Below are 13461 nucleotides of genomic sequence, written 5' to 3' on the forward strand. Positions count from 1 at the left end.
TTCTGGCTAAGGCGACGAACACCTGGCAAAATGACGAAGGTTTAGGTACGTTTGTTGGCCAGGAGACTATCATTCTCCGCCTCCTCCTCTGTCTCTTCCACTAACGAGTTCCGGTGTTCCTTGTTCTTGTTCTTACCCTCATCGGCAATGCGTACATCGAGATAAGAGAACTTCTCGAGGGACGACAGGGCTCCCTGCTTCGTTTTGAAGCGCACAAATATCCAGCTGTTGAACACAGAACGTGGTTAATGCATGGAAACCTGTGAACTGATTGACAGCTTCCAGAAGTGCTTGACAGCTTTGAGAAGTGCTTGACAGCTTTGAGAAATGACGGCCAGTTTCAGCAAGTGATTGCAGGGTAATGGTAGACTGATTGAACAGCAAGAAAGAAAGGCAATACATTTTTGCAAAAGAGGTTTATAGATCCACTGATCCTAAAGAAACAAAAAGTGGAAAAGACAAATCAGTAAATTCTATTTGTCTGTATTGTTATCAGGTTGTGATTGCATTAACCTGGGACACTGAAGAGTGGCACACATGCCAACATATTCAACTTCTATATGAACCAAAAAATCAATTAAACATGGTGAAATAGTTTTTATTATTATTTTGTTCACACCTTCTAACAAAATTTTGAACAAAAATATCTGAAATTCAAGAATCGTATTGCTTAACAAACAGGATAAAGATTCATTTCAGCAACGATTATCAGGCTCAAAGGGGATTGCAAGAAGCCACGAGAAAGTTAACATGTAAGCCAGATATGTATATTTACAAAGTGCTATTGACATTTTCAAGTCTCAAAACATGCAAAGAACTCAGAAAGGTGGATGATCATGCTGCTGTCTTCATCAGATGTGTGTGATAAATGCCACCACTAGTCACTGTACATGCTGATTGACGTGGTGACGTAACAGTACATAGAAAACATTCCAGCACAGTCAGAGTGCATAAAGCCATGCAGGTTTCCATAACAAAATACATGTCATAACTAATTTCTTACCTTCACCCAATCTCATTAAAATCAGATCTAAGTTCTCGCTGCCGCTAAACAAAGATCTGAGGACATCCCATTACGGGTCACGTCAGAACGACCTTTCGCGAACTTTGACCGACCAATCGAATGACCAATCTGAAGGAAGCTTTCTTGTGCTTTACGGCACTTGTTTCAACCTGGCGACTACCATTTCAGACTACGCTTGAAAAATATGTTGACACAGTTCTCGATTAAAATTTTGAAAACTGAACAAACAAACATTCCGGAATGTCTGGTATATTGTTGGGATTGTATGGCAGTGCTTGCCACGTACTGTGCAACGCCTCCTCCGTTCAAATGATACTCCTATGGAAGCGAGAGACAGATGATAATTTTGACGGAATCAGTCGTACGGGCCGTAACTGTCGTTCGGAATATCCCGGGTTAACGTTTTCGAGGTTGCATGATTAGGAAACATATATCGACTGTCACTTTCATGATCTGGTAAGTGATGCTTTGATTGGTCGGATCAAAGGTTGTTCTGACGTGAACCGGACACACTAGTGCTTCCTTGCATAAGCAATGACCATGCAGGCTGGATACTGAGCACCTATACTGCTCCACAATCCCCACTGGTTGAACAATCCTTATATATCATGATACAAAGTATTGTAGGTTTATTAACATGATTAAGAAAAGCTTTGAAATGTGTACAATTCTGTCAATTTGTTTATTAGTGACAATGAATACCATCTCATCAAATATTCACTTGCATAAACATAGTGGATTTTGCCGTAAGATTTAAGCAAACGTTGGGCACATGTGACAACATGTTACAGGAGGACTGTATAACAAGACAAAGTGTGTTAGTAGGTGTTGTTTCCAGCTTCAGTCCCGTGTTCATATCTCAGTTATATCAGTGATTTGGGAAACGTGGAATCTAGACAAGTAACAGGTAGACTTGTGGTTGATATCATCAGTATATAAAACACTTCCAGCCACAGATGACAGAATATCTTCCATCATGATGTTGTTGTTTTTTTGTTTTGTTTAACACCACAATATTCCAGCTATATGACCGTGGTCTGTAAATAATCAAGTCTGGACCAGACAATTCAGTGATCAACATCATGAACCTTGATCCACACAATTGGAATCCGATGACATGCATCAACCAAGTTAGCGAGCCTGACCACCTGATCCCTTACGACAAGCATAGTTTACGGCAAGAATGGGTTGGTGAAGATCTATTCCTCCCCGGATCTTCACGGGTGTGACCAGCAGTTGGTGTTGTCAGTGTACAACACTCCCAACACTGGCTTGTGTAAGTACTGGTCCAACCAGTAGCCACTGAGGCCACCCATTCCCAGCCATCCCACAACATGGGGTAATGAGGACATGCTCATCCTAGAGCTGGAACTACCCGGTACACAACATCTGAAGCTTAAATATGGTCATCAGTGTGAAACTACATGCTGTGTTTACTTGTTTGTTTGTTGTGTTACGCAGCATCAGCAATATCTCAGCTATAACACGGCAACCTCTAAATAATTGTGTCAGGACCAGAAAAATCAGTGGTCGATATGAGCAACGTATGAAACACAATCAACCAAGTCACGGAGTCTGACAATATGATCCACTTAAGTCCCCTGTTACCACAAACAATAGAGCACATAGGACCTACTGGTGCTCTGAACCCCATGCCTGCCTGCAAGGTAAAACCACATGCAGTGAACTTCTGACAGGTCTCCAGCCATGCTTCATGCTACATGCTACAAACAGGTTTTCATTCCAAAGCATCAAAACTGTTACAAACAAATGCTAGAATTGACGTCATACAAGCATGACGGATCTATAAGATGCTTTTTACTTTAAAAAGGCACCCCTGGACCCACGTTAATTAAGATACTAACCTATGATTGACTTCACATCATAGATCACAAGCCTTGGTGTGGGACTTTCAACATATTTCACAAGGGACAGATTCTGTGTTGCAAGTAGGATATTCAATCTATTGGCCGTAATCATTTGTTTTTGACAACATCAAGGAACAGGTAGGTTTCCCAGACTCCAGTGATGACATCAACTCAGTCTATTTGTTGTGTGCACCACCACATACAACAGACTCAATATCACATACAACCAACTCAATATCACAAACAACCGACTCAATATCACAAACAACCGACTCAATATCACATACAACCGACTCAATATCACATACAACCAACTCAATATCACATACAACCTACTCAATATCACATACAACCAACTCAATATCACAAACACCTGACTCAATATCACATACACCTGACTCAATATCACATACAACAGACTCACTATCACATACAACCAAATCAATATCACATACAACCAACTCAATATCACATACAACCGTCTCACTATCACACACAACCGACTATCACACACAACCGACTATCACACACAACCAACTCAATATCACATACAACCGACTCACTATCACACACAACAGACTCACTATCACACACAACCAACTATCACACACAACCGACTATCACACACAACCAACTCAATATCACATACAACCGACTCACTATTACACACAACAGACTATCACACACAACCAACTCACTATCACACACAAGAGACTCAATATCACATACAACCGACTCACTATCACACACAACAGACTATCACACACAACCAACTCACTATCACACACAACCGACTCAATATCACATACAACCGACTCAATATCACATACAACCGACTCAATATCACATACAACCGAATCAATATCACACACAACCGACTCACTATCACATACAACCGACTCAATATCACATACAACCGACTCAATATCACATACAACCGACTCAATATCACACACAACCGACTCAATATCACATACAACCGAATCAATATCACACACAACCGACTCAATATCACATACAACCGACTCAATATCACATACACCTGACTCAATATCACATACAACCGACTCAATATCACAAACAACCGACTCAATATCACATACAACCGAATCAATATCACACACAACCGACTCAATATCACATACACCCGACTCAATATCACATACACCTGACTCAATATCACATACAACCGACTCAATATCACATACAACAGACTCACTATCACACACAACTGACTCAATATCACATACAACTGACTCAATATCACATACAACCGACTCAATATCACATACAACCGACTCAATATCACATACAACCGACTCAATATCACATACAACCGAATCAATATCACAAACACCTGACTCAATATCACATACAATCGACTCAATATCACATACAACCGACTCAATATCACATACAACCGATTCAATATCACATACAACCGACTGATGTCATGACCAGTGGATCACGTCATCTTTAATTACTAGCGACAATGTTTTTGACAAGATATCACAAACAATGAAAACAATGAATGAAACATGAAATGAAATTATAATAATGCTCAGTTTGAGTACTGTACACAACCAATACAGCTCCTACTTCCTACCACCTACTTGGGTGTGGTGTTGACCTCGCCCACCTCCCCGGCTTCACTGAACCACTCTGTGATGTCCTGCAACACAAGCATGTAGAAGGGCAACACTCTCAATGACAACTAACTACCCATATATAGGGGGAAACAATATGTGATGATACATGATTATTGCACGTCGAACAGTCACTAATATTGCTTCCCGTTCAAACTGGAAACAAAACATATTTTGTTCAAAATTGGATTTTTGTTAAAAGTACATGTACTTTATTTAATAAAAGACACTGTGCAAAGCCATAACATTAGTGATAACTGAACCGCAAGAATTAGGAATTGTGTAATTCCAATTTGGGAATTTTTACTGACAGTCTGATACTAGTTAAACTCAGGAAAGGCTAGTGGCATTTACTTGTGGATCGACAGGACAACAGAGGTTTTTAAAAATATGGCTCATTTACAATCTTCCTAAAACATAAAATACAATGAACCGTACATTAGAGACTAATGGCAAATATTGATAGGCAAACTTCTTGATCAGTTGATCTGATAAGTAAACTCGGTCAAAAGAAGTAGAAATTATGAGTCCCTATAGTTTTCAGAAGGCAAAAATAATCTTGAGGTGGCATTTTCACTACCTGCTACTATCAATTTCAAGCAACTCAGCATGTCTGGTGCTATTTTGAGGAGAATGTTGTACAACTCTGTTCTCTGTACATACTTCTTTATCATTGCTGACTGCCTTTTCACTTCTGTAGCATACAGTGTAGAGTCCACGGCTATTGGGGATCAGTTTCCTGCCATCTTCGTTGTCATGTGTTGCACCTGCAGAAACACAACACGGCATCATAAGGGTATATCCTTATCCCACAAGCATGCGGGAAAACTGAAACACTTGACGTCTTCACTGCACCGTACGTAGTTGTAAGGTGACATTAACCTCTTTCCTATCAGAGTTCAGCCTCTCTATACTGAATGACAAAAACTGTTTCAAAATTATCAGTAAAATGAAATTCCCCAAAAGAGTAATTTGTTCACATCTGAACTACATTAACCCTTTCGTCATGACAAGGCAGACATCAAACATGACATAACCATGAACAAACATGACATACTCATATCCCCCGCCAATATGACATGTCCGGTTGTGGGCAAGGCATTCACCCCTGTCAAAGTTGTTGCTACGTAAACTCGAAAAATATTATTTTTTTAAAACTCAACTATCAAAAGGCACCAGTTTACCACTAGACCTATTTATGTGACAAGTTTGGTGAAGAAATATTGAACGATTTTCAAGATCTGCTCCGCAAACGATCACTACCGCCACTTTCAGTCTATCTCAAAGTTGTTGCTATGGAAACTCGAAAAATAATGTTTTTTAAAAACCCCAAACTATCAAAAGGCACCAGTTCACCACTAGACCTATCTATGTGCCAAGTTTGGTTAAGATACCTAGAATTAATGAAAGTGCACTTATAAGTGTTCAGAATATTGTCACTGCTGAATGTCGTGCAAGAGATCTTTCTCCATTATTGAATCCAGAATAATGTTGGAAGACGGCAGGAATTTGTTTTTTTACACAAATATGTATCCCAACCACACTTGGCAAGTAGATAAGAAACAAGTCAGGTTGAAAACGTCTCCAATCACCCTCTTGTCGCTAGGTACAGTGAGCCTTCTAGAAACTGTCCCATCCAGAAACTAAGCCCTTTTGGAAAGCTCAACTCCCTGCTGATAACTGAAGTTCAAATCCATCCATGGCAGCACTTGATACTTTTAGCGAGTATTTCAATCATTTACCGCCACGGCGAATGACTATCAATATGTTTACACTACAACTACTACACATAACATATTCACGTGAGGGCCACGCAGACCAGTGCTGACAGCATGAACAATGGTATGATAGCACACATGCAGCCAGTTCACACCTTGTAACCATGGTAACCCACCGATCCTCATATGCATCTCTCATGACAAGCACAAGCTGCGGAGACCTATTCTGGCACCACAGGGCATCATTATACTGACCATTTCTGTTTGCAAATCTGTTTCCCTTTGATATGTTGGAGGAATGTCCCTTCTGTAAACTTCCCTGTATATTTCCCTGTGCCATCTTAGCGGACAGAGACATGTACATGTTCGGGTCACCCACACCAAACAATCTGTAGGCCATGTCCTTGTCAGAGTACTCAAGTCTGAAATATCAAAAAATATTTAATGATATATCAACATGATCATAAATATTACATACTAAATAATCAAAATGTGCTTGCAGTTAATAGCAAATCTTCACACTTGTTAATGATAATGTCCTGAAAAACAACCTCATACCCGTATAATTAGGATAATGTCGACCAAATTATGTTACAGATACACTTATCAATATGCACACCCGATTCCATTTTGCAAACTTGGTCGGGACTATTGTAGGCATGCCTCCAAAGTCATTACCTAATATCAACGCAAATTTGCATGCCTCCAAAGTCAGAGGCATATATACAAAGGGAAACATCTCCCGACTACAGAATGTGAACTAAGATTAGCAGCCCGTGTCATAATCGAGGTCATGGTCATTACAATAGCTTGCAGACACGTGCATCTTTCGTGTTCATCCTTCTCAAATTTCATTTACAAGATATGTTACACTTCTTTGCTCACAGACTCGAATGAAGATTATTTTTAGATGATTGACTCGATAGTTATGTGGATCGCTATTAACAATATTTCTGACAGAAATCTATGATGCATTCTTCGTGTTTTTGAAAAGTTGATTTGAATCACAATGTTTAACAAAATGAATGTCAGTGTTTGAATGTGTAGCAGATTATTTATTTGAAAGAGGCCCTCTCTTGTCCAGTATGTTCAGAGACTACAATGATTTTATCTAGTCAGGACTAGTTGTATATTATTTCAATTGTAGCTCACGATCATCGGTCCTAGCCCACAATCATTTTGTGCAAGTGGATGGCGATGGTAGGATGAACTTAAGATCATGTTTTTTTGGATTTACAATAAGTGTAGCTATAAGATAGTTTCATGCAAGTGTGCCCAGGAAGAAAGCACTTAGGAAGAGACAGTTGTACAGTGCTAGCCCACCGAGATACCACGCCACAGTCTTACACGGATACCACGTTCTGACACATTATTCTGACTCCGACCCAACCAGTCCTTGATGTAGCCACTTAATGCTGAGAGCCACACAGGGTAACTACAAGTACCATCTTTTAACTTCTTATGGTATTGACGTGATCTGGGATTATACCAACAAACCTTCCACTCTCCAGGCAGACGCTTTATCCAGTAAACCCCAGATGCGGTCCAACTTTCATTGGGATTCCCCTGACATTCCATGGTGGTCAAAGAAGTCTACCTTGGCTGGCGTGACTTATTGTTTTACATTCTTGGGAAATGAATTCAAAAGAAACTAGTCCTTTCAGCCAATCAGATTGTCGTAATTACAAAGAACACACAATAAATAGAGGTTATCACGAGAGTGTGTTTGGGGATGGTAAATATCCTGCATTAGGAATAAACATTGTATTAAGCGAGCCTTGGTGAGTTAAATACATAGTGTTTATTCCTAATGCAGGATATTTACCATCCCCAAACACACAAGCGTGATAACCTCTTTATCATATAATGTCATTCTTTAATTCTGTGCTTCAAAATCGCTTTCCCTCTGTCACAAACATTACTGAAACATTGCGAGTTTTACTGGAATGCGCGCATTAATATTTATTATGTCAGAGGGTAAGTGATGTGTCAGTTGGACAGTGACAGTAGCCAATATAGTTCCAACTGAAATCTGTTTCTTATACAGTGGCGAGGCAACATATACGCAAAACAACAATTGTTTTTTAATTGCCTCTTGCGGCAATCCATCGGTCTGTCCGCTAGAGTAACTGCCCATTGTCAAAGGAAAGCTACTCTAAGCCTAGTCTATGAGACGTCACGGCCACGTCAGACGTTGTTGACAGTCGGTCTGTCCTGTCAAAATGTTAAGAAGTGTAGTCAGATGTACACACAGCGACAAAACGAAACAAGGTAACAATTCAAACATATTTCGGCCAAATCCAACTATTTTAATTTGTGGAGAAGGTTTCAAGCCGCAGAGGTCTACAAGCACAGATATGGCTACTGATCCCGTTTGGCTAGACCTCGTGCCCTCGCAAAATTGTTTCGAAATTTATATCTCCAAAGTTGCCAAAACTTATAAAATGCCTTAGCTACGTCACAGTTAGACACTTATTTTCAGTATATTAGACTGTTCTTTTGATAATGATAGCAATTATCCCTGTAGTTTATCCAGATTCCCGATGGTTAATTCTGACTCTATCGCCGAATGACGTGGGCGACGCCATGTTTGTTTATAAACAGTGAAAGTAGTCCCTACTTGACCTTTGATATTTGCATCTTTATCCGCATATGACCCCAACGGATATCCTTTTTATCCGTTGGCTTTATCCTGCCGAGAAACCTACCCATTATATGATAAATGTAATTATCATGTCACGATATCCAATAACACATTATTATGATTAGAATTTACAAGGCTTAATTATCATTGATAAGACACTGGTCACCGGAAACTTAGCATGCAGGGTTGGAGAACTTTTATTCACCTCGCATATTCAGGTATAGCCTCAACAAAGTCCTTGTAATTGTCAAATCCATAATTCTCAATAAAGAGTTTCTTGTTGGTAAGATTACGGTAGTCTTTCCTGAAGTCACTGACAAGGACACCCCCTATCTTGGACAGAAGAACAGCTCTGACATTCTTCTTCACATCTTCGGGAATATTGCCGGCTGCCATGATGTGGCACAAGATTCTGAAAATTGAAAAAGTGAAGGAGTTCAAATTTAATGTCACATCAGTAGTGTTGCATAGATGATGGAGCACAAAGCTTTAAACCTTTCCGGTAAATTATTCTTTGAATTTTCTTATCTATCATCATGTTCTGTTCCTTTTTTTTTAAAAGGGTACTAATCTCTGGCTTCTTCTCAGCTGTCTAACACAGCCCACTACAGGGCTCACTAGCTGCCGTGCGTCGATTTGCTCGGTAACGCAACTGACCGTGACAAGAGACTGGGCTACCGTCTGTAAGGACAGCTATATAAACTTTGAGGCAATATCTGTTTTACGCATTTTTGAACACTGATTGGTTACCCGTGATCTATGAAGATTTTGACAAATGGCGCATGTTAATTCATTTCTTAAGCCTAAAGAAACAGACAAAAAGAATGTTGGATGCACATCGGATGTCGTTATTTGGAAATACCCCTGATCATGCTGATGGTTATAGTTTAATAATAATAAAAAAAAGTATCCCTCTAGTGAAAGTATTTTCAGATTTCGGATTGCGTGGATAATATGATTGCTATCTCTTGTTGTCATCCATGTTTCCTGGTAGAACAAAATTAACACAAATCAGTAATGACCTAGTATCTACTGGTTTGTGTTAATTTTGTTTCTCCAATATCTGCCTCAATTATCTCCAAAATTTGGGGCCACTTTCACTCAAATTTGGGGCCACTTTCTCCAAATTGTCTGGGGCCATTTTTGCATTGGGACATTTTCTTCTGCACCAGATGGAAATTGCTTCACTTGCATGTAAAAAATGCACACTGTAACAGTTAAATCCTTTTTACTGTGATTAGGTGGAGGAATTGTGTATCTGTTGGGTTTTTATGCACAAAGGTTGTTTACAAAATGTGACACGTGCATTCACTTTTTACACAAAATCACGTCCGTGTAATCCTCTCCAATGAGATCATCTCTAACGTGAACTGTAAGTGTAACCTTCGTAAGTCGATGTCGTGACACATATTTATCCCGAAAGTATTATTTTTCCCAAATGTAGAACATAATTAAGGTTGTCAGTTATTGTCCTGCAATATAGAAACGTATTAGCGCCTTTAGTGGATCGAAATACCTTTTGAAACATGAAATGACGTGCAATAATATCCCAAATAAACACTCGTCTGTGCTTAGGTCAGTCCGTCGACATGTGTGTATGGAGTTTCGCGGGCAATATCACTTGTCTCCCTTGGATTGGCAGTTATCTTCCCCTTCTTGTTGCCCTGCCATAGACTGTGTGCCAGTCTACAATTATATTAATAGAAACTGTAGAGCATAGATACCATGTCAGATAATGACATATGCACATGAAGTCATTATATTTAGAGAAGATCCATTGTCTGGTTAGAATGTGCACATTCGTTAGCATAGATATTTGCGTTAGTACAGTGAAATCTGTCAAAACAGTACTCTGACTAATCCGGATCTCTGACAATACAGAGGTTTTGTTTCGTGTCTCCACACATAATAACCTTTATTGTACACTTCTCATGTCGATAGTGAAGCTTTTCAATTCCAGCCAGGAAGAAGTTTTCTGAAGCCACCCTGAAAAACCCATCACGGCAGCTTTGAAACCATCGTTCTTCAACGTTCAACTGTCTGTCACTAATATACAAACGGCCTCAAGAGACCAAATACTCTTGCGATGAACTACTCAAACAATGTACTACATAGACCAGATCACTTCGTTATGGCCCAAAGTTGAAAGTTAGTCAGGCTTAGAACTTTTTTAAAACAGCCCTCGTACCATGAAGCATGGATGACAACAAGGCAGCAGTTATTGTTGTATAATGTACATTTAGGTAATCTACATTTACTATTTAAGTAATTCAACCAAATTAAGAAAATAACGTAACATAAATAATACGTATTTGCTGTATACTAGAGAGTAGACAATTGTACATACCCTTTGGGTTGATTGTTCTTTTTACAGCGTCCGCTTTACAATAATCATGCAAAGTGTGGGATGGGACACAACCCCATAAAGAGTAGCATTTGTTTAATAAGGAAATGCTATCCCAAATATAAATTTTGTTACATTAGATCACTTTCTTAATGGCATTGTGTATTCGTAACTTTCGGCCATGGGTGTACGTTTGTCAGAATGGTACACAAAGTACGTGATCTAGACTACCAGTTGTCGGACTTTCATTTTTTGTGGAAGCCTTGGTGGCTGAGTGGGAAAAATGTACTAGAATCTGTGCTTTACTGAGTAAGTGTTATCGCAAGTATAACATTTGTTAAATAACCATGCAATGGAAAAATGGGGTTTCATTTTACGGCCTCAAAGCTGTCAAACGACATGTTTATTTTTAATATCATAAGTCCATGAGTATGATAGATCAGTCATCTCAACATCCACACACTCAGAAATCCGAACACGTTTTTCATTGAAGGGATATCTTTTTATGAAACTATAACCATGATATGATGAGGGGCTATTTCCAAATACGGCACCAGATGAGCCTCTACCTTTCCGTTTGTCTGTTGGTTTACATTGAAGAAATACATTTACAGGTGCAATTGTAAAATCAGAATGCTATAGTTATGCTGTAACAATCCATTTGCCGTTGAGGTACAGTCCATTATATATTCTTGCCCCCCCCCCCCCCCCCCCCCCCCCCAAATTCTTGAAAAAAATAGTTATGCTTCAGACTGTTGGAAGAAAATGCATGCCACGAACATTACATTCTTGAAAAAGACACTATATACACAATATACACAGATCATATGTAGATAGCCTGATCCGGTGCTGTTTCTTCCCTGATCCGGTGTTGCTTCTTCCCTGATCCGGTGTTGCTTCTTCCCTGATCCGGTGCTGCTTCTTCCCTGGTCCGGTGTTGCTTCTTCCCTGATCCGGTGTTGCTTCTTCCCTGGTCCGGTGTTGCTGCTTCCCTGATCCGGTGTTGCTGCTTCCCTGGTCCGGTGTTGCTGCTTCCCTGATCCGGTGTTGCTTCTTCCCTGGTCCGGTGTTGCTTCTTCCCTGATCCGGTGTTGCTTCTTCCCTGGTCCTGTGTTGCTTCTTCCCTGGTCCGGCGTTGCTTCTTCTCTGGTCCGGTGTTGCTTCTTCCCTGATCCGGTGCTGCTTCTTCCCTGGTCCGGTGTTGCTTCTTCCCTGGTCCGGTGTTGCTTCTTCCCTGATCCGGTGCTGCTTCTTCCCTGGTCCGGTGTTGCTTCTTCCCTGATCCGGTGCTGCTTCTTCCCTGATCCGGTGCTGCTTCTTCCCTGGTCCTGTGTTGCTTCTTCCCTGGTCCGGTGTTGCTTCTTCCCTGGTCCGGTGTTGTTTCTTCCCTGGCCCGTTTCTTCAAAGTACTGGCAGTGGGACCAGGCATCTTTAAGGAAGTCCCCACAACTGTGGAACATTTCCCTTTGGTTCGATTCTTAGAGAATGTGAACTCATCAAGTAATACTTGTGGGACTCCTCTCTGAGACTCAATGTATTGAACTCTGCGTATACTAGCCATGGTGGTGGTACCGTACTGTTGTTGTTCTTGTTGTTTTAGGTGTTTTTAGATTGCAAAAGGGACAATCCTTGTCATAGTGCTTTTTGTGACCGAGTGTGAGGCGTGAGATGGCTACTTCAGCTTTCCCTTCATTTGAGTATGAGTATGGCTTTTGGTGGATCTTGGGTTGTTTTTTGTATAGCCATCTGCCGATCTTACTTGCGTCCCACTGGGTTTGCCGTCTTTGGTCTATGGAGGGTTTGATTTTGCTTTTATCTCTAGTTTACGGAGGAAATAGGTTGTATCTCCGCTTTGTCTAGAACTAGCTTTGTCAGTGTGTCTGCTTTTTCATTTCCATGAACCAGCAGTGTTGTCGATAGGATTCTTAGATCCGTCAGTGTATATGTGGGTCCCGGTGCCCGACGTAGTTTGAATTTTAGTGATAGCTACTGATCGTAGAAGAGTTGGGTTTTCTTTATTTAGTGACTTCTGATGTTCAGCAGTGTCAATTTTGAGAGATTTTAAGTTCTAGAGACTTTCGAATTCTGGTGGCTGAATGTCATCACAGTTGTGACTTCGGATGAGTTCACGTACTGATATCCCAGATGGCTTTGTGAGGGTTTTTTCCGAGGGTTTTTTCCGAGCTAGGGTGCTTTTGTCTTGCCCTATTTTTTCCA

The 13461-nt window shown here is 40.3% G+C and overlaps 2 protein-coding genes across 2 annotated transcripts in view; both read right to left on the reverse strand.

Annotated features, from left to right (window-relative positions):
* LOC124135708 overlaps nucleotides 1-10536 on the reverse strand; it is a 34148-nt gene extending 23612 nt beyond the window's left edge. Inside the window, exons 1-6 of the mRNA XM_048395937.1 lie at nucleotides 10417-10536; nucleotides 9106-9312; nucleotides 6512-6678; nucleotides 5202-5305; nucleotides 4506-4564; nucleotides 50-225 (exon numbers count right to left, since the gene is read on the reverse strand). Coding sequence (XP_048251894.1) covers nucleotides 50-225; nucleotides 4506-4564; nucleotides 5202-5305; nucleotides 6512-6678; nucleotides 9106-9296 — 697 coding nt within the window. The 5' untranslated portion in view covers nucleotides 9297-9312; nucleotides 10417-10536. The remainder of the gene's footprint in view (nucleotides 1-49; nucleotides 226-4505; nucleotides 4565-5201; nucleotides 5306-6511; nucleotides 6679-9105; nucleotides 9313-10416) is intronic.
* Nucleotides 10537-12067: 1531 nt separating this feature from the next.
* Nucleotides 12068-12673, reverse strand: LOC125371735 (protein rtoA-like). The gene has a single exon (XM_048380455.1). It carries the CDS (start codon nucleotides 12671-12673, stop codon nucleotides 12068-12070), a length of 606 nt encoding a protein of 201 aa, XP_048236412.1.
* Between the last annotated feature and the right edge of the window lie 788 nt (nucleotides 12674-13461).

Source organism: Haliotis rufescens, unplaced genomic scaffold, assembly GCF_023055435.1.
Source record: "Haliotis rufescens isolate VD_foot unplaced genomic scaffold, xgHalRufe1.0.p SCAF_1, whole genome shotgun sequence".
NCBI classification, from domain to species: Eukaryota; Metazoa; Mollusca; class Gastropoda; order Lepetellida; family Haliotidae; genus Haliotis; species Haliotis rufescens.

Coding starts and splice junctions, on each gene's coding strand:
- LOC125371735 (XM_048380455.1), bottom strand. CDS start 12,673: ATGCCTGGTCCCACTGCCAGTACTTTGAAGAAACGGGCCAGGGAAGAA.